Here is a 20,458-nt window from a genome sequence, read left to right as displayed (position 1 = left end):
TGGGACAACGACTCTCATTTTTAGCACAGAGACATGAGCATCTCATCATTATATACAGATCTCTGGACAGATGCACTTTTACGCCTGTTACGTTCGGTTAGATACACACAGGCTGCATAGACCGCATGAGAGAGGAATGTACGCAACACAACGACGAGCGGGACAGAGACAGTTCGCCTTATCTACTTTGAAGAAGTAGTCAAATGATTTTGTCAGACAGCTCTGCAGCATGCTTAGGCAGGCTAGCTACATAGGATGACTAAAGACAGTACAGTATGGGGAGCACAGAGATAACAGGAGATGGTTTGGCTGGCTGACTGCATCTGCCTGAGTGAGATGAGATCATGACTTTAACAAATGAATAATAATAAAGCCATCAAATAAAAACAAAGTAATATTCCCAACTGAAATATTCTATTATTTCATAGAATGTACCCTATTGTTGGCTTTGGAATTTCCATTAAAACGCTCTTAAAATCATTGTAATGTCATTATTTCATAATGCATTAAATGTTTTTAAAAAATGGAAAAACTGAACCGACCTCAAAAAGCACTAATCGCTCAGCGCTATGGGTTAACGCCAATCCGCCACCCCCATCCACATCGCCCTAGCAAAACCAAGGCCTGCTTGATAGTAACAGCCCTTAGTGGCCGGGTTTGAAGGCATTTCCCGACGTCCTCGGGACATGGACAGATGTCCAATGTCGACGTTCATCTCGAGCAATTTGCCTGGATATTTGTGCCCCTTTGTTCATTGCCTTTCTAAGACTAATATGAATAGACAGAGAGCGAAGGCCAGGGTCTTGTTCTGTGGAGCTGGATGTAGAGCTGGTATCGAGCCCCTTGTCTTTAATAAAAAATAAAGCTTCAGGGGAAATTGCAGATCTGCTTTTATCCTTTACCTCAGCCCTCTGTATCGCTGGGTTCTGCATGCCAACGCTCAACACACACGGATGCGCACACATGGACACACACACACACACCCACACACTCACACACATACAGAACACACAAACACTAGCCCAACCCTCGGAGACACCCCTATCCCCTCTTCTGAAGGCCTCAGTGACATTCTCTGACTATCATCAATAATATGTTGGAGAGGCGATGTCATTTCCTTTACACATGAGCTTCCTTTAATCAGAAGCATTAAAGAATAACCATGCCTGGAGGATAAAGAGGGGGAAAGTAAGAGAGGGAGGAGAGAGAGGAGTGGATGGCTTGAGTGAAGAAGTGAACAGGAAAACCTGGACAGCCATCGAGGAGAAAAGGCGGGAGCACTACCGTTAGATGAAAGGAAATGCTTTTACTCTGTCTTGATGCTCTAACTGTGGACATGGTTGTATCCCAAATGGCACCCTATTTGCCCCATATGCTCTGGTCAAAAGTAGTGCACTATATAGGGAATAGGGTGCTATTTGGGATGCAACCAGGCAATATGTTCTTGTCCCTTCCTTTATACAATTTATAATAATAATAAACTCTTCTCCTTTCTCTCTTCTTCAAGATGGACCATGACCCGAGGAACCCCATGTACATCGCTTCACAAGGCCCTCTACCCTCCACCGTGGCTGACTTCTGGCAGGTAAAGCACAACCAATCATGAACTAACGATCAGTATTTGTTTGTGACAGTGTGGGCGACATTTGCAAAAGAGCACAAATATGTGTAAAAAAAAAACTGTGAACTTCATTAGAAACTGGTAGCATGATTACATTGGAAACTTTTCTTCAACTATGTGTATATTATAAGAGGAGATCATTTAACAAGATTATAATGAAGTATTTTTTGCGCAGATCTGTGCTCTTTTCCGCCACGAAAATGAAACTATGAAATGTAGGATTACTGCAGGATTGTTTTCTTTTGCTGTAATGCTGATGATTGCCCTCGTGTAACAAAGTTTGTTGCAGTATGATACATAACAGTAGCTTTCACCACTGTGAATATGACTACAAGGGCGATTTTCCAGCTAGACCTGGCAACCCGGCAATGCTTTGCTGCTTCAGACGTATGCCGGGTTGCCAAATGGTGTTAATATGCATTAGTGTGAAAGCACCCAAGTCATCAGGGAGGATCATCGCTCCCATACTGTTTCAGCTGTGGCATTGCTGTGTATGTAACATGTTAGCATGGACCAGAGACATCCACAGGGTGCATCCCAAATGGCACTCTATTCCCTTTATAGTACACTACCTTTGATCATAGCCCTATGGTCCGTGGCCAAAAGTACTGCACTATGTAGGGAATAGGGTGCCATTGGAGACGCAGACACAGACCAGCTGGCGCCTTTACACCCCATGTTGAGCTGAAGATGCACTTACGGTAGGTACAGTTGAAGTCGGAAGTTTACATACACGTAGGTTGGAGTCATTAAGAAAAGTCGTTTTTCAACCACTCCACAAATTTCTTGTTAACAAACAAAAAAAAATGTAAGTTGGTTAGGACATCTACTTTGTGCACGACACAAGTCATTTTTCCAACAATTGTTTACAGACAGATTATTTCAATTATAATTCACTGTGGGTATCACAATTCCAGTGGGTCAGAAGTTTACATACACCAAGTTAACTGTGCCTTTAAACAGCTTGGAAAATTCCAGAAAATTATGTCATGGCTCAAGAAGCTTCTGATAGGCTGATTGAAATCATTTTAGTCAATTGAAGGTGTACCTGTGGATGTATTTCAAGGCCTACCTTCAAACTCAGTGCCTCTTTGCTTGACATCATGGGAAAATCAAAAGAAATCAGCCAAGACCTCAGAAAAATAATTGTAGACCTTTACAAGTCTGGTTCATCCTTGGGAGCAATTTCCAAACGCCTGAAGTACCACGTCCATCTGTACAAACAATAGTACGCACGTATAAACACCATGGGACCACGCAGCCATCATACCGCTCAGGAAGAAGACGTGTTCTGTCTCCTAGAGATGAAAGTGCAAATCAATCCCAGAACAACAGCAAAGGACCTTGTGAAGATGCTGGAGGAAACAGGTACAAACGTATCTATATCCACAGTAAAACGAGCCCTATATTGACATAACCTGAAAGGCTGCTCAGCAAGGAAGAAACCACTTCCAAAATCGCCATAAAAAAGCCAGACTACGGACTATGTCCAATTAATCTACAATGATCTCAAGAATGAACAATTGAAACAGGATTCACGTGAGCTCAATTTCGAGTCTCATAGCAAAGTGTCTGAATACTTATGTTAATACAGTATATCTGTTTTCTATTTTTAAAACATTTGCAAACATTTCTAAAACCTGTTTTTGCTTTGTCGTTATGGGTATTGTGTGTAGATTGATGAAAAAAGTAATTTAATCAGTTTTAGAATAAGGCAGTAACGTAACAAAATGTGGAAAAAGTGAAGGGGTCTGAATACTTTCCGAATGCACTTTACATTTCGTCATGGAGTCTGTATACTTGTCATGCCACACAGAAGGAATGTTTTTCGTTATTGACGAGTCAGTTTTAGAAGAGATGATTGTTAATGTATTTTATTAATGTGCTGACACTTCTCTTTAATGGCACATTTGTAAACACCTGATAAGAAAAAGTTTGATTGCTTGTTTGTTTTCTGTGTTGTCATTTCATAAAGTGAGTACACAACATATCCATTATCAAAATTAAAATGAACAATTTACAGCTGAATATTTGTCTTAGTTGACTCTAAAACTATCTTATCGCAACTTTAAAATAATTGACAAATGAAACAACAGTATGTCCAGAGTGATGGACTTGAAAGGATAGCAATAAGTAATGCTTCTTTCAACTTTAAATATAGTTACATTGGCCTTGAATGCACTTAAAAACTCTTTACAAATAAACGAACAGAAAAATATGCAAATTGGTCTGTCTAATCCGCAGTGGGCTCCTGCAGTACTCGGAAAGTCTCTCTCTAATCCTCCCCTCCATCCCTCCGTATACCCAGCCTTCCACATTTCTTTCCTCCCTCTGTCCCCAGCCATTACCTCAGCTCCACCAGGGCCTCGCCCCCTCTGCTCGCTCTCGCTCTCTCTCTTTAGAGTTCAGGAAATAAGCCAATCACCATGAGGTTTCTAAGAGCTCCCAAACGGGGACCTTGACTTGGTTCTCTCGTGTTCTTCTCTGCTTGTGTGCTCAATAATGGAGAGGGGATGTCGAGTGACTAAATTACATCAGAAGTGAATTAAATAAAAAGTCTACATTGAGTTTATTTGTTTATTCTTTCTGGCAGTATTTGTAAATGAGTAAAACAGGATTATTTCATTTGACACCTCTTCTTTGGTACGTACTGATAACCAACGCGGCTAGACGTGGGCACAGTTGGCTTGTAATGACACCGCTGGGCTGAATCACAGAGGTATGTCATTAGTTTATCGGCAGCACCATTGTGTTTTTATTGCTCTCATAAAACCAGTGTTTCTTCCTCATTTTCCTAATGGCCGCGCTGGGCCTTTCTATCGTCCAAGGACCATTAGATTTTGATAAGATAATCAGATGAAATGGAGCGGACGGCTCAGATGGCGGAGAGAGCCAGGGGCACACAGGAGGCACTGTGTGACATCATCTGATCTACAATACAGTAGCAGTACAGCTCAACTGATCACACGTCGGTGGCGGTGCCGACCAATAACGATCGGTCACACAATCCTGTACGTTGTATAATAATGTAGCTATGTTGCTGAATGGCTAACATTGACTTTGTTTGTTGAAAGCAGGTGACAATAGAGATGTAGGAGCATCAATTAATCACAACAACTCATTATACATTTCTTAATGTGCTGCCAAAGTCCTGTGGGACCTTTCTGTGGTGCTGTATTAACTCCTACTGAATTAACTCCTACTGTATTAACTCTTACTGTATTAACTCTTACTGTATTAACTCCTACTGTATTAACTCTTACTGTATTAACTCCTACTGCATTAACTCTCACTGTATTAACTCCTACTGCATTAAGTCCTACTGTATTAACTCCTACTGAATTAACTCCTACTGAATTAACTCCTACTGTATTAACTCTTACTGTATTAACTCCTACTGTATTAACTCTTACTGTATTAACTCCTACTGCATTAACTCTCACTGTATTAACTCCTACTGCATTAAGTCCTACTGTATTAACTCCTACTGCATTAACTCTCACTGTATTAACTCCTACTGCATTAAGTCCTACTGTATTAACTCCTACTGTATTAACTCCCACTGTATTAACTCTTACTGTATTAACTCCTACTGCATTAACTCTCACTGTATTAACTCCTACTGCATTAAGTCCTACTGTATTAACTCTTACTGTATTAACTCCTACTGTATTAACTCTTACTGTATTAACTCCTACTGCATTAACTCTCACTGTATTAACTCCTACTGTATTAACTCCTACTGTATTAATTCATATTATATTAACTTCTACTGTATGAGTGCCCTGTCTTTGTTAATATGACTAGATTGGAGTCCTCCTATGTTCTCTTGTGTCTTCAGATGGTGTGGGAGAGTGGCTGTGTGGTCATCGTCATGCTAACGCCCCTGTCTGAAAATGGAGTGAAACAGTGTCAACAGTACTGGCCAGACGAGGGCTCCAATGTCTACCATGTTTATGAGGTATAACAATTATCTTTGTTTAGTATGTGTTCTTTATTTGTTTAATATATTATTCATCTTTATTTTCATTAATTTGGTAACACTATTGTCCTTCCACATATCTGCTTGTAGTTGATTTGGTCCAGGGGTATCACTCAGAAAGAGTTAATGTACAGTAATTGATATACTATAAGTGGTAATGCTGGCCAGAGGTTCTAAGCTCGTTCTAGTGATTTTATTTCTATGATTCTCACTCCCGTCTCTTGTGTCTGCAGGTGAACCTGGTGTCAGAACACATCTGGTGTGAGGACTTCCTGGTCAGGAGTTTCTACCTGAAGAACTTGCAGACCAACGAGACACGCACTGTCACGCAGTTCCACTTCCTTTCCTGGGTGGACCACAGCATCCCTGACTCAGCCAGGACCCTGCTGGACTTCCGTAGGTAGGCCATCTGTGTCTCCGTCTGATTGTCATTGTGTGTCCTCTTTGACCTAGGATTGCAAAAATTCTGGTAACTTTCCCAGAATTCCCAGGTTTTCCAGAAATCCAGGTTGGATGATTCCGGATTTTCTGCATATTCCTGGAAAACCTAGGAAGTTTGGTAAAGTTACCAGAATTTTGTAAACTTAAAGGGATACTTTGGGATTTTGGCAATGAGGCCATTTATCTACTTCCCCAGAGTCAGATGAACTCACGGATATAATTTTTATGTCTCTGTGTCCAGTATGAAGGAAGTAGTTTCGCGAGCCAATGCTAACTAGTGTTAGCGCAATGACTGGAAGTCTATGGTATCTGCTACCATGCTAGCAGATACCATAGACTTCCAGTCATTGCGCTAGCGCTAGTTAGCAACTTTCTTCAAACTGCACACAGAGACAAAACTTTTTTATCTTTGAGTTCATCTGATTCTGGGGAAGAAAAGGACCTCATTGCCAAAATCCAGAAGTATCCCTTTAAGTATTAGCTCGTTATAACTCTCCTTTTTTTGCTGCCATCCTTTCACCTGTCTACCTGTTCTCTCCGCTGCTCTGTTCCCTTTAAGTCCTGTAGAGAATGGGTTTGTATGTTTGTTCCAGTAACTTCCCGATCACACCGACAGCGTCATTGCTCAAAATGGTACGCAGCATCATCTGGATAGGTGTGCAACAAAAATTCAACACTCGCCTTCTGCTACCGTTTCTGTCAAGCCGTCTACGCACACAGTTTGATGCATACGTTCGATAAATCCAACGTATGCACCACACAGCACATACTGCAACTGCCTCTGCAATGCAATGCTGCAAGGCAAACACAGCGTTTCGTTGGAAATGAGTGTACTTCTGGTGTAACAAAATACAATGACACTGTCGGTGTGATCGAGCAGTACTCAATTGATCGTAGGGCTATTTCTTCCCTGCTCATGCAAGGCAGCAAATGAACCGTCCGCATGGCATGGCATGGCTTGAAAAAACCTTCATTCAAACAGCCAATTAAATGGGACATGTCAAGCTAAAAAAACCTGGGTGAATCGAAGGGAGAGCCAATGACTGCCTAACCTCTCCTCCCTGTTCTTCATCTGATGTGCGCTGACAGAAGAGACCCCCAGGGAAACAGCCTGAAAGGAATGGGAAATCCCACTTCAACTGAGAATATGTCACAATTGAGACCAGTATGTTGCAAGCCCACTAATTGTAGAAGTTCTGCAGGTTAGAGAGAGCTCACCATGCTAAAGGGTGATTGCAGTCACAGTAGAGGTTATTTGATATCCAGCTCTCTCACTACAGAACACTACAGCCTCATGTAGCTGACGTGAGTCGGACTCGCGCTCTCATGATGAGGTTTCCCCTGCATACTACTTCAAAATCAGTGTCATCCTCAGCCCCAGAGGGAAATTCCACTAGGTCTAATGGTTATGATGTTGGTTTCCTGGGTGGGAGTCTGAGGTTCAGATCCCACATGTGACACTCAATACGCCAGTCATGTAGCGGTTTTGGCCAACTATGAAATTAGCGGTTGCCAGTGTCATTTTTGTGATGTTGCAGCTAGTAATATGAGTCCAGTTGCATAGTCACAAAAGTGATCATTGGAAACTGTGTCTCTTCAGCCAAGCCTGTGCATACAATCTCGCTTTCCACTCCTCCCCTCAATTTTCTTCCCCTTAGGTTTGCACGATAACTCCCACCTACTCAGATCCCTCTCAAACTACTCAAAATGCCGGGTTCATTTGATGAATTACGTGTAAAATGCATTTCATTTTCACCCCAACCTTTGTTTAACATTTTTCTTTCACAAACAATTCTTTCCTCGTCTCATTAAAAAGTGTGTATTTCTTATTCATTTCGATGTTCCTTTTAAAACCTGGAATTATTTGGAATATGGTTTGTTATAAATGTTAGCTCACAAAGAAATGACATACATACAGTGCTAGTGTGTCACTAATTACTGTATATTAAATGATATGAGGGCAAATAATATTCCTGTCTAGGGTTAGAGAAAAATGTTCAGATGTATCAGTTTTCTATTGGAACTTCATCAAAGTTAGAAAAAATGCCAGCCTCTGATTTAGACCAATGTAGTCAATAGTTTCCATGGCAACATCTTGGTGTAGACGGCTTGTTGGCCCCCACTGTGTGCCTGTGGTGTGTAGCGTTCATAATTGGGCAAGGTTAATGCGTCGCAGATCACGATATCTCACCACCGGATCCATCATGGCAGTGAATACATGTCACAATACGGTGTTTTAAGTGGTGCTTCATTCATTCTCGTTGATCAACATGGACTTCGCATTTTTGGGGGGGATTGACAACGGGACTCCAAAGGTTTAAGCATTACAGACATTTTATTTTATTAGTTTTTGGGGGGGTATATAAAGTACAGAATGCATAAGCAAAATAATGTGAGAAAAACAGCTGACTCTAAAAGTATAAACTGAATTTGTCCAGATCAGTGAAATACAGTAAGCAGCCTATACAGTATGCGACCCTTTTTTTGCGAGTCATCCACATATTTAAATTGATGCTACATAATATACCATATGACTTTTATCAAATGTTATAGTGTACTCTAGCAAAGTTGAGCAGATGTTTTGCCCACATTGATACATTTTAAAGTGCTTCATGTTTTTACCTATATTGTCGTGAAGTGTGATATTAAAGCAGATTCTTCTTCCATTACAGAAAGGTTAACAAGTGCTACCGGGGTCGGTCTTGTCCAATAATTGTCCACTGCAGGCAAGTATACTACAATAATTATAACCTTGTAACGATGCACAGGCTGTGTGGGTGTCAGTAACATGACAGACTGAGAAGGAAGACACAGTTCAAGGCGTCAGCATGCTTCAGTTCGACTGGTGGCTATCTGAAGTTGGCTAAGCGAACCTAACGAGGCTGCTCGCATACTCCCTTAAAATACCTTTGTTTGGGGGGTAAAATGTACAGGTTGTCCATTTTGAGACGGCGTAGTCGTGATTTTTAGACGGCGTAGTCGTGATTCATTTTGATGTTTGGTGCTGTATTTTTTTAATGAAACAATGTGCATGAAAACGAGTCATCTCTTGTTCAATGACAACAAAGACTTTATTGAAGAATCGCTACTGTTGACCAATGACCGACAAAGAGGCGTAGACTTTAGCTCCGAACTTCGGCTTGCCTCCAGAAAAAATGTTGTGTCCAAACAGCCGGAAAAAAACTCACCAAAGTACAAAACGAACAAAAACTTTACAAAATGTCATCATAATATATGCACGAACTCTACCGAACTGTTTAGGCTAGAAAGCATGCGGACGGCCTTTAGTCACACTTACAGTACCTAAACTATGGATCTATTTATTTTTCTGATCATAATCACTGACCATACAAATGTGTCCTTATGGAAATCATATTGTCATTGTTTTTCTTCTTTAGTTAGTGAAGCTCCACTCGTTATTTAATATGGCAGGTATTTGCCTCCATATTTTTAATAGTGAGTAGTGTTCAGTCATGCATGGAGAGGGTCTGTCTGTCCACTTGTCTGTCTGGCCATAGAGGTCTCTAGTCTCTAGATGAGAAGCAGTGGATTAATGAAACAGTGGCGCTCCTCACGCCTCACGCTGCTCGCTCTCTCTCCTGTTTTATTGGCTTTGCCTTTATTGGAGAGATGGTGCACGCCTTGTTTGCAATTAACATGCAGACAGATTGAATGCCCGGCGGGCTCAAAGAAAGGCTTTTCATGCAGCTAGCGCTGGTGGAATGGAAAAGCAGGCTCTCCAAAGCTGCTCTGCTAATGGCCTCTGGCCTCTTCACCTCCCCTCTGCTCCTGAGGTGCCTGTCTGCTGCAGGCTCACGCTGCTGCTTTTAAAAGCTTTTGTCCCTTATAACATCAGTTCCAAATCAGTCCTCTAAAGTATTTGGACCACACATGCATGTGTACATACACACACACCCATACACATTCTTTTAAAAACGTTAAAAAAATCTAATTTGCACAAATATTTGTGTGTTGATAACAGCTTTGCACTCAAGGGTTATTCAAGCTTTTATTAATGTCCTATTATCTTTAATTTAACATCTTATAAATACCTGTTATTACTTGTGTGTGCTTATACAATAATATCTTTTACTTTTTAAATGCTCGGTTAACACTCTTATCATTTGTATTTTCCTCAGACTTTACAGCTATAATGCAAGAAAATCTAAATGAGCTAGGCCTATTTGTTTTCACGTAAGAGGCAGACACTAACTGTGGTATTGAGCAAAGCTGCCTTGTGTTCTTTTTCTGGCTCACTAATGAGTGTCTTCTCCTCTCTGGTTGCTTTGCAGTGACGGGGCTGGCAGAAGCGGAACGTACATTCTGATTGACATGGTCCTCAATAGGATGGCTAAAGGTAGGAGTCGGTGGGCCTCTCCGTCTCGCACTCTTTTCTGCTTGTGTGATGACGTTACCATGGCAACGGCAGAAAGCCTCCATTTTCAGCCAAAGGTCTTGGGATGCATTGGAGGGTAACTGAGTGAGGCCTCTGCTGTTACTCTGGGAGGGCTCTTCAGAAGGAGAGAGAGAGAGAGAGAGAGAGAGAGAGAGAGAGAGAGAGAGAGTGTGTGTGATGTAGAGGGGGGGGTGGGAGGGAGGGAGGGAGGGGTGAGGGAGAGAGAGAGAAACAGAGAGAGAGAGAGAGAGGATGAGATGGAGAGAGAGGGTGAGAAATAGCATTGATACTAATAACATTCACATATGTATTTGTTTTGTCATTTAATTTTTTTTAAAGGTGCATTTTTCAACTGACATCATCAATGTCAAATTCATTTCCCTGTGAAGGGCAAGTTAATTTATTCCAATTACAATGTATATATTCCATCTTAATTAGGTTTTTCACAAGATGCAAATATTGGTATGCTAATCGACATGAACTCCCACAACCACCTTTGAGTATGTTTTCAGAATGTTATGCGCATACAGTATACTACACAAGGCTCGATATTGCATAATCAGAAATAACTCCAGCAGAGTATACAATAGAAGCCCCCTGCCTTCCTACCCCTATCAGAACAGGTCATCTGTACATCTGGTTCTGACCCCGTCCTCCCCTTCCCCCTGCTCCATGTCTAAGGCGCCCTGCTCGGTAGCTTTGGTCTTAATGGGACATCAAAGGGCAGAGTCAGAGTAACATGGTTCTGCTTGATGGAGGTCTTTCTCAGGCTGTCACACACATCCCTGGTCTAGGGCCTGGGCTAGAGGTTTGTGCTAGGGCTTTGGACTTGAACTAGGGGTTAGGGTTTTGCCTGGGGATGGGACTCGGGATGTAGTGTTTTCCATTAGTGGCGGCCGTTGACTAAACAGTCAGTTACCTTCTACACTTCATATTAACTAGGCTACTTTTCATTTCAAAGTTCAAACTCACTAGTCCGATCTCCTATATCCCTTTGCCATTCATAAATCATGCAGCGTAGTTATATGTCCATGGTATCGCGTCGGGACAAGTATACCAAAGGATTTCCTAGGTTTCCTAGGATGTTGGGGCTTGCCAGACAGTGACGCTAATTGAGTGACTCTCATCTCGTCAGTCAGTGTTGCCTACCGAATCGCGTCGGTGAGAGAGCCATTCATTTGGCTCCCTAATTTACATAGGCTACTGGTAGGCCTAGCCTTTCTGGCGATTATCTGCAGATAAATTATGAAAACATTAGTTGAAGATGGTGAACCATCACTGCAGGAACAATACATAGTGGAGAGCCTCATTCTGGTCCAAATATGATAATAAGGGCCCTCACGGACTCCGGGCATTAAAATGGAATTCAACAATATTCAAAAATGTATTGGCCTTTTAGTAGGGAATCAAGTAAATGTATAGAAAATGAATTAATTAGCCCAAGTTTATCATAAGACTTGAACAGAATGCATCAGTGACTCGTGTTTCCTGCAACTTTCTGAAGAGACAATGAGAATGCCCGTGTGTGTGTGTGTGTGTGTGTGTGTGTGTGTGTGTGTGTGTGTGTGTGTGTGTGTGTGTGTGTGTGTGTGTGTGTGTGTGTGTGTGTGTGTGTGTGTGTGTGTGTGTGTGTGTGTGTGTGTGTGTGTGTGTGTGTGTGTTTATCACTTTGTGTAGCCGTTAACGATTATGCTAACGAAACAGTATTCTGGTAGATTGATAGGCTTTCCCAAAAACTTGATCAATTAAATGTACCTGGCAGAATGATATCATGATCATTTTCATCATTACTGTGGGTATTTGTTTTGCAAACTCTACCATCACATGTTCGCAAGAAAACACTGCTAAACACCAGCCTCTTGCTAGGCACACCTGAATTAAAGGGTTTTAACTTACACCCAAAAATCGAAATTTCTCAAAATTTTCCCAGAGCTCAAACGTGGTTTGTTGATGTGGTTTAAGCACTGCTGTGGACTTAGAACAATTAGTTTTGTGGTTTTTCTATTTACAAATGTGATTTTGAGACCGAAAACCAGAAAAAAAACTGGGAAAAACGGAAACCTGGAAAAACTAAACGGAGAAAACGGAATTTGGGAAAGAACAAAACGGAATCAGGCAAAACATAAAACAGATTTTATAGGTCCCTACCTAATGATAATTGTAAAAAAAAATGTGGCTATGTCAAATAAGAAAGTTATAATACTTGACACTGATATAACCCTTTTATTTTTTCAATGTAACCTTCAATACATTTTTTTTTAATTATGTTGGCTATTTACTTAATTTTTCTGTTTAATAAAGTACATCATTTGTGAGGATTCATATCTTGCAGTAAAACTGTAAATAAGACTTTGATCTCAAGAGAAGACAGGTTTCAAAATGGTTTCATGTTCTCTTACTTAGAAAATGGCCCTGATCGTATAGGCCTAGACCTACTGTAGACGATATCCAAAATGAGGCATCAAGGCATTAGAATGTACCAGAGGCCATCAAAATAGAGCTACACTTTTGGGAAAAAAATACCCCACCGGACCCTCCCAGCCTGGAGGTGCCTAGTTGGCTACTTTTCTATTTGGCTGGCTACTCTATGTACGTGTGGAAAACACTGGCTGGGGCCAGACCCACAGGTTTTTGTTATGTTGAGCAATGAGCAACCCAGAGTATGAGTGGCTTTTCCATCTTTGTCTGGTGTGAGGCTCATCTGGTCTTGAGGAGTGTGAGGCCTTGTGTTTCCAAACAGAATGAAAAGCCCAGAGGCCCAGACATAAAATCCTACATTCTCCTTCTTCTTCCTCCCCCTCTTCTTCATCTTCTTCTTTACTCCAGAGTGTGAATTGTACACAAGAATGAGAATTTCACTCCAAAGCCTTTTTCTTGTTTGAGGAGATTCTCCCCTCCTAAACTTGAGAATCCAACACTTCTGAAACATGAAAGTATTGGAGCACTTTGAGCTGGGAGTCCAGCTGCATTAACCGGCCCCTTTCCTCCCTCCCCTCTCTCCCCTTTTTCAAAAAGTCTCTAAGGGCTTGAGGATTTCTCTCCCTCTATTTATTTTAGGGGGATTAAATCTCAAATGAGCCCCTCCAACTCGCCATTTATTAGAAACTCCAACAACAGTCTGGTTGTTGAAGTCATTCAAGCTAAAGGTGAAAGGAGATTTTCAAACCAGTGTTCACTGCTAGTTGCTCTCACTATGTTTGTTACTCAGACATAACATACAGTAGCTCACATAACTTGCTGAGTTTTAAAATGACACAACAAAATGAAATGTACAGGGAAGTTGAACTACATCACATCCAGAATATATATATATTTTTTTTTAATCATACGAAGTACAGCAAATTGGCTTGATTTTGCACACATCATTCTGAAATCTGATTCTCTAAGACACATCAGAATTTAAGCTTCTGAAAACTTGAATCACAGTTGGGCATAGTGTAGTGCTGCTACTACAATGCATGGTTCTAATTTAAGCGGTGCTCCGTTTCTTTGATTGCATCATTCATTGAACAAGGTTCCCTGCTCCAGAAATATCTCCATGCATACATTATTCTAGTGAAAACAGTCAGTGGCTCCTGGCCAAGTCTTTCGAGGGATGAATGTAATAATTTTCAATCACTGTGCCGTTCCAAAGGGAGCCGGTAGAAAGGAGATTGACAGATGTGAGCTGGATTAATCTGCTGCTTTGAACTCAGTCCAATTTGCGGTCTGTTGCAGGTGCTAAAGAGATTGATATTGCCGCTACCCTGGAGCACTTGAGAGACCAAAGAGCCGGCATGGTCCAGACAAAGGTAAGGTCCCTCGCTCTGAGCGGGAGAGGGGGGGGTGGTTCATGTCATTCACACAGAGGTGCATCTAGTTTACGGGTAAGCGCATAATGACATGAGCCTTACGGGAAATGAAATGATCAAGCAATTTCATTGGTTGCTTGAAATGATCAAAACCATTTCTTTATTGGAGGAGCTATTTTGAATTATACTCAGTCAGTTCATATTCCAAATCACAAATGAGGAGGTTTATGTCCACAAACACCGAGGGCTGGTTTCCCTGACATATATAAATGCCTAGTTCTGGATTAAAAAGCATGCTCAATCGAGAATCTCCATTGAAAGAGCTATTTATTCCAGGGCTAGGCTTAATTTCTGTCTGGGAAACCAGCCCTGAGCCCTCAGAGTTTAAGATCTCCAAGCGGATGTAAGTGGTTGGCCTTTTGCAACTTCTAAAACTCATGTAATTCTTGTTTGCCTCTGGAATTTAGAGAAGCCTCTTAACTCCAATTCCCCTGCTCTTAACTCAAATAATCTAACTCATTTGAGCGAGGGAGGTTTGAAACGTCTCATTACAATCAAGTGGGTTCCCTGGAGAATTTCTGTATTTAAACAGACAATGGTCTCTCATTTATGAATACTGAATTATTATGATGGGCAGCGAAAGCTTTTTGTGTCTTTTAAGACAGACACATTGAGCTCCGGAACATCAATTAAGGCAAACTCAGTGCAAAATTACGACGCATGACATTTGTGAAAGTTGTTTACTAAAAGACTGGAGACTTCCTGAATGTTTTATTTATGTAAATTCTATTGATTTAATCCAGCTTTCGCTGAATCCCATTTACCAGTGACTCAGGTCTCTGATTGGAGCTTGTTAGGGAAGTTTTCATTTGGGCAAAAATAAATGTTTAAAGTCTTTTACTAAAACATCTCAGGGCAAATTAAATTACATCAGAGAACTAGCAATATTATTGATGTGGTGCCTCACTGTTTCATGAAGAGCATAAATTGTAGATTGTAGGTTTTAGGACAGCTAAAAGCTGTACAATATATACAACATTAGCTGTTCTGGTCTTACATGTAGATAGAAGCGTTAGATATTACAGCGTTACACTTTTGTCATACCAATAGACAATACTTACTTACTCTATGCTCAAGCAAGCATCCTGTAACTTTGTGGTGAAGACAGAGGTTTGACTCCCTCCAGTGGTGGAAATGTAAAACCCTCTTCCTAGGCCACCATAATGCACCTTAAAGCTGAGATCTGCGATAGGCGAAGCAGCGTCTATCTATTTTTTAAATTAACCACAGCTATTAAAGGTCCTGTATAAAGACCTATAAAAATAGGAAGAACCTAAGCAGAAAAAACTGTCGACATTACTTGTTGTAAAGAACTCCTCAGTATAGATTTTATTTTACCCGAGGTGAAAATGTGGCATGTTTTGTGTTGACAATTCTGAAGCCGGATTCTTGTGAACGCCTACCTCTCTTCGGTGAGTTTATTTTAGCGCCTGCAGGCTGAATGAGAGTTGAGGAGTGGAATGTGAAACAGTAGGTCTTCAGGGTGAAAATCGATCGGCCCTGTTGTGCTCTTCAGGGAGCACAGTGAGTCACACACACACACTTGAGAGAAGAGTTGACTTAGGCCTAGATTCAATCAGTTCAAGCGCTAACCTGCGCTAGCCGACACCTGCGTAGCTGGTGTTTTGGAGGTGCCGGAGGTATAACTGCACTGAAGCTGTCAAATCGGTGAGCAGCTGCTCTTGTGGACATTGTCTAGAAGTCACACCCATTCCAACCACGTAAGTTCCAAACGGGAAAGTGTAGGCTATATAGAAATAATGATACTCAAATAAAAAAAACGAAATAATTAGCATTTATATGAGCTTAATCGAGGTGTAGATTACATCACACATGCCATTGTTCAAACTTGTAACATGGCTACATGTGATTTTGACTAATGTGACTCGGTGCGTCCAATGGCAACGTCCAGTGACAGCTCTAACGCAGTTCCGCTGCCAAAACATCAGCTATGCGGGTGTCGGCTAGCATGGATGCGATTGAATCTAGGCCTTAGAGGCTTATTTAAAGACATCCCTGGTTGGGTCTACAGTGGCACTGACTTTACTCACACACTCAGAGAGGGAGCTCGGAGAAGGGCACAACTGCTCCCTCCATTGTCTCTGTAGCCACAACACAACAAGGGGGCATTAGACAAAGTGTCACTACGGTATGACTCACTGACAGTCGTAAACCTTTACACACCGGACAAGATATAGTTATAAACCAGCCACTGAACAACTCTCTCTCTCTCTCTCTCTCTCTCTCTCTCTCTCTCTCTCTCTCTCTCTCTCTCTCTCTCTCTCTCTCTCTCTCTCTCTCTCTCTCTCTCTCTCTCTCTCTCTCTCTCTCTCTCTCTCTCTCGCTCTCTCTCTCTCTCTCTCTTTCTCTCTCTCCCTCTCCCTCTCTCTCTCTCTCTCCACAGGAGCAGTTTGAGCTTGCACTGACAGCCGTAGCGGAGGAGGTGAATGCCATCCTAAAAGCTCTTCCACAGTGAAACTCGACGCCGCCCCACACCGTGCCATGTCTCGCTGTCTAAACACATGTTTTTCTGCCCACTCAAGTCTGACATCTCGCTTATGTCCCAAATGGCACCCTATTCCCTATGTAGTGCGCTACTTTTGAACAGGGCCCATAAGGGTCTGGTCAAAAGTGGTACACTATGTAGGGAATATTGTGGTGAAATTTCGGACATACCTACCTATCTTCTCTCGTTTCTCTCTCCTCTGATTCTCGCTCTTGGTATACTTATGAACGTTGTGCCAGATACTTGACCGACAAGGTCTTCTTAAGTGTGATGTATTCTGTTTGCAGTTGTGTTCCAGTACCACTTACAGATAGCTAGACAAGGTCACATGTGTTCTCTCTATCTCTTTGTGACCTGAATAATCTATTATACTAAGAATCAGATGATTGGTTATTGATGTGTGATGAATATGATATTGTATTCAAGGCCTGAACATCTGTGTCCTGTATATAGAGAAGATGCTTCAAAGAACAATGTCGATGTGATCTTTACTATTAAAGTTCTGAACCACATTCTATGGCCCTGTTCAAATACATTCGAAATGCATCCTTCCTTCCTTGAGAATCTGTAAGTGATATACACTACCGGTCAAACGTTTTAGAACACCTACTCATTCAAGGGGTTTTTCTTTATTTTTACTATTTCCTACATTGTAGAATAACACATAGGGAATCATGTAGTAACCAAAAAAGTGTTAAACGAATCGAAATATATTTTATATTTGAGATTCTTCAAAGTAGCCAGCCTTTGCCTTGATGACAGCTTTGCACACTTGTCATTCTCTCAACCAACTTCACCTGGAATGCTTTTCTAACAGTCTTGAAGGAGTTCCCACATATGCTGAGCACTTGTTGGCTGCTTTTCCTTCACTCCGCGGTCCGACTTTTCCCAGATCATCTCAATTTGGTTGAAGTCGGGGGATTGTGGAGGCCAGGTCATCTGATGCAGCGCTCCGTCACTCTCCTTCTTGGTCAAATAGCCCTTACACAGCCTGGAGGTATGTTCGGTCATTATCCTTTTGAAAAACAAATTATAGTCCCATAAACCCAAACCAGATGGGATGGCGTATCGCTGCAGAATGCTGTGGTAGCCATGCTGGTTAAGAGTGCCTTGAATTCTAAATAAATCACAGACAGTGTCACCAGCAAAGCACCCCCACACGATAACACCTCCTCATCCATGCTTTACAGTGGGAACTACACATGTGGAGATAATCCGTTCACCACACCGCGTCTCACAAAGACACGGCAGTTGTAATCAAAAATCTATAATTTGGACTCCAGAGAGAAATTTCCACCGGTCTAATGTTCATTGCACGTGTTTCTTGGGCCAAGCTAGTCTCTTCTTCTTATTGGTGTCCTTTAGTAGTGGTTTCTTTGCAGCGATTTGACCATGAAGGCCTGATTCACTCAGTCTCCTCTGAACAGTTGATGTTGAGATGTGTCTGTTACTCAAACTCTGTAAAGCATTTATTTGAGCTGCAATTTCTGAGGCTAGTCACTCTAATGAACGTATCCTCTGCAGCAGAGGTAACTCTGGGCCTTCCTTTCCTGTGGTGGTCGTCATGAGAGTCAGAAGGCACACCTGTTAATTGAAATGCATTCCAGGTGACTACCTCATGAAGCTGATTGAGAGAATGCCAAGTGTGTTAAGCTGTCATCAATGCAAAGGGTGGCTATTTGAAGAATCTCAAATATAAAATATATTTTGATTTGTTTAACACTTTTTTGGTTACTACATGATTCCATATGTGTTATTTCATAGTGTTGATGTCTTCACTATTATTCTACAATGTAGAAAATAGAAAAAATAAAGAAAAACCCTTGAAAGAGTAGGAGTTCTAAAACTATGGGCCGGTAGTGTACAGATACCCACCCCTCGAAGAACTTCCTAGAAAGGAAGGAACCTAGGAAGAAACCTAAAGGAACCAGGCTCCGAGGAGTGGCCAGTCCTCTTCTGGCTGTGCCACCACCCTATTACTTTCCCCCAATCCAACCGATTCATATCTGTGATAACTTTAAGTAGGAAGGAAGTGTTTAAACAGGGCCTGTATGTGAGCCTCAATTTAGTCAGATACGCTTTAGCCAATATCCGCACCGCAGTTGTTTTGACTGTGTCGGAGGTGGAACTGCGTTAAGAGCTGTCAAAGCCACAGGCAGCTCCTGGAATTATACCTAAAGCGGACATTGCCATTGGCTGCGCAGAGTCGCATGATCAGAAATCCCATGCAGCCATGCAGTTCGAACCCTGGAATGTGAGATGTTATTTTGTTGAATGATTTTTCAATTCGATCATCATTATTTCTATATAGCCTACAATGTCTCGTTATGAACTTTGACACGATTGGGGCGGGTGTGGCTTCATGACAATGACTAAGAGCAGCTGCTCACCGATTTCACGGCTCCAAGGCAATTCAACCTCCCGACACAGCCAAAACATCCACTATGTGGGTGTCTGCAATCGCTGGTTAGTGCTTGATCTGATTTAATCTAGGTCTTAGTTGTTCTCTTGTGCAGACTGCATTTGTTTGTTATGTACATTGTTTTGTATATTAATTTAATACCGCTAATATTTAAATTCACTGAAATGTAATGATTATAAATACAATGAGTGTACAAAACATTAAGAAGACCTTCCGAATATTGAGTTGTTTTGCCCAGTTACCCTCTGAATGACAAACATACACAATCCATGTCTCAATTATCTCATGGCTTAAAAATCCTTCTTTAACTAAGCTGTCTCCTCCCCTTCATCTACACTGATTGAAGTGTAGAGTGACAGAAATAAGGGATCATAGCTTTCACCTGGTTAGTCTATGTCATGAAAAGAGCAGGTGTTCTTAATGTTTTGTACGCTCAGTGTAGAGTGAGCAATATAGATATTAACAATATGATGTGATACGATTAACCTGAATTATATTGGCATTGTTAATATGTTTGTTTTGTCCTCTTAATCGACAGAATATTGTGACTCATGTGTACAGGTAAAGTCCATGTATAGAATATAAATTATTGGAAGCTTGTTGTGCTATTAAAATGTTTACTGAACTTGTCAATGAAAATGATATATTTTGTGTGGAAACAAAATTCTATCAGATTGATAATAAACCACAGAACGGTTGACCAGACCTTTGTCTGTCAATTGTTCCACTACTGTAGCTCTTTAGAAAACATTAAAAGGAAGATGAAATTTGATCAGTTGAATAAAAGCCGGCTTCTTTTACCAGAGGGTGAGTGCATTGACTGAAATGCCATTGGCTGAAATAAAGATAGATACCCGCATGCTGATGAATTCTCCTGCAGTTTATTTTGCAACGCATCCATCCGAAGGTCTTCATCAGGCTTAACCCACGTGAAGAAAGCGGTGGTATTTAGAGAACTCCATGCCTGGACAGATGAAATGCTTGGCTCACCACCTTTTGTCAGTTGAGAGACAGGGCGGGCAATGAAACAGATAATCAGCCCAGTGTTTTACCCACTGAGATACATTAGAGGGTAATACCAGGAGAGAAAGTTCTGGGCAGCTGTATGGGAGACAACAATCAGATTGTCTTCATTTCAATCTCACATCAGGTTTGTGTAGCCTATTACACCGTGAGCAGCGCACTGGTCATCTTTACTTCCTAAGTTGTCATAGCGCTTTTCAGTTTCTGAAAGAGCAC

The 20,458-nt window shown here is 41.4% G+C and overlaps 1 protein-coding gene across 1 annotated transcript in view; it reads left to right on the top strand.

Moving 5' to 3' along the window:
* The window catches only part of LOC129822798 (receptor-type tyrosine-protein phosphatase N2-like), a 264,670-nt gene extending 244,586 nt beyond the window's left edge, over nucleotides 1-20,084 (top strand). The window contains exons 16-22 of the mRNA XM_055881221.1: nucleotides 1,508-1,585; nucleotides 5,463-5,582; nucleotides 5,837-6,003; nucleotides 8,717-8,770; nucleotides 10,337-10,401; nucleotides 14,158-14,231; nucleotides 16,696-20,084. Of these exons, the coding sequence (XP_055737196.1) occupies nucleotides 1,508-1,585; nucleotides 5,463-5,582; nucleotides 5,837-6,003; nucleotides 8,717-8,770; nucleotides 10,337-10,401; nucleotides 14,158-14,231; nucleotides 16,696-16,767 (630 nt within the window). The 3' untranslated portion in view covers nucleotides 16,768-20,084. The remainder of the gene's footprint in view (nucleotides 1-1,507; nucleotides 1,586-5,462; nucleotides 5,583-5,836; nucleotides 6,004-8,716; nucleotides 8,771-10,336; nucleotides 10,402-14,157; nucleotides 14,232-16,695) is intronic.
* Nucleotides 20,085-20,458: the final 374 nt, after the last annotated feature.

This window comes from Salvelinus fontinalis, chromosome 25, assembly GCF_029448725.1.
Source record: "Salvelinus fontinalis isolate EN_2023a chromosome 25, ASM2944872v1, whole genome shotgun sequence".
Classification (NCBI taxonomy): domain Eukaryota; kingdom Metazoa; phylum Chordata; class Actinopteri; order Salmoniformes; family Salmonidae; genus Salvelinus; species Salvelinus fontinalis.
This window is presented reverse-complemented; position numbering and strand designations above follow the sequence as displayed.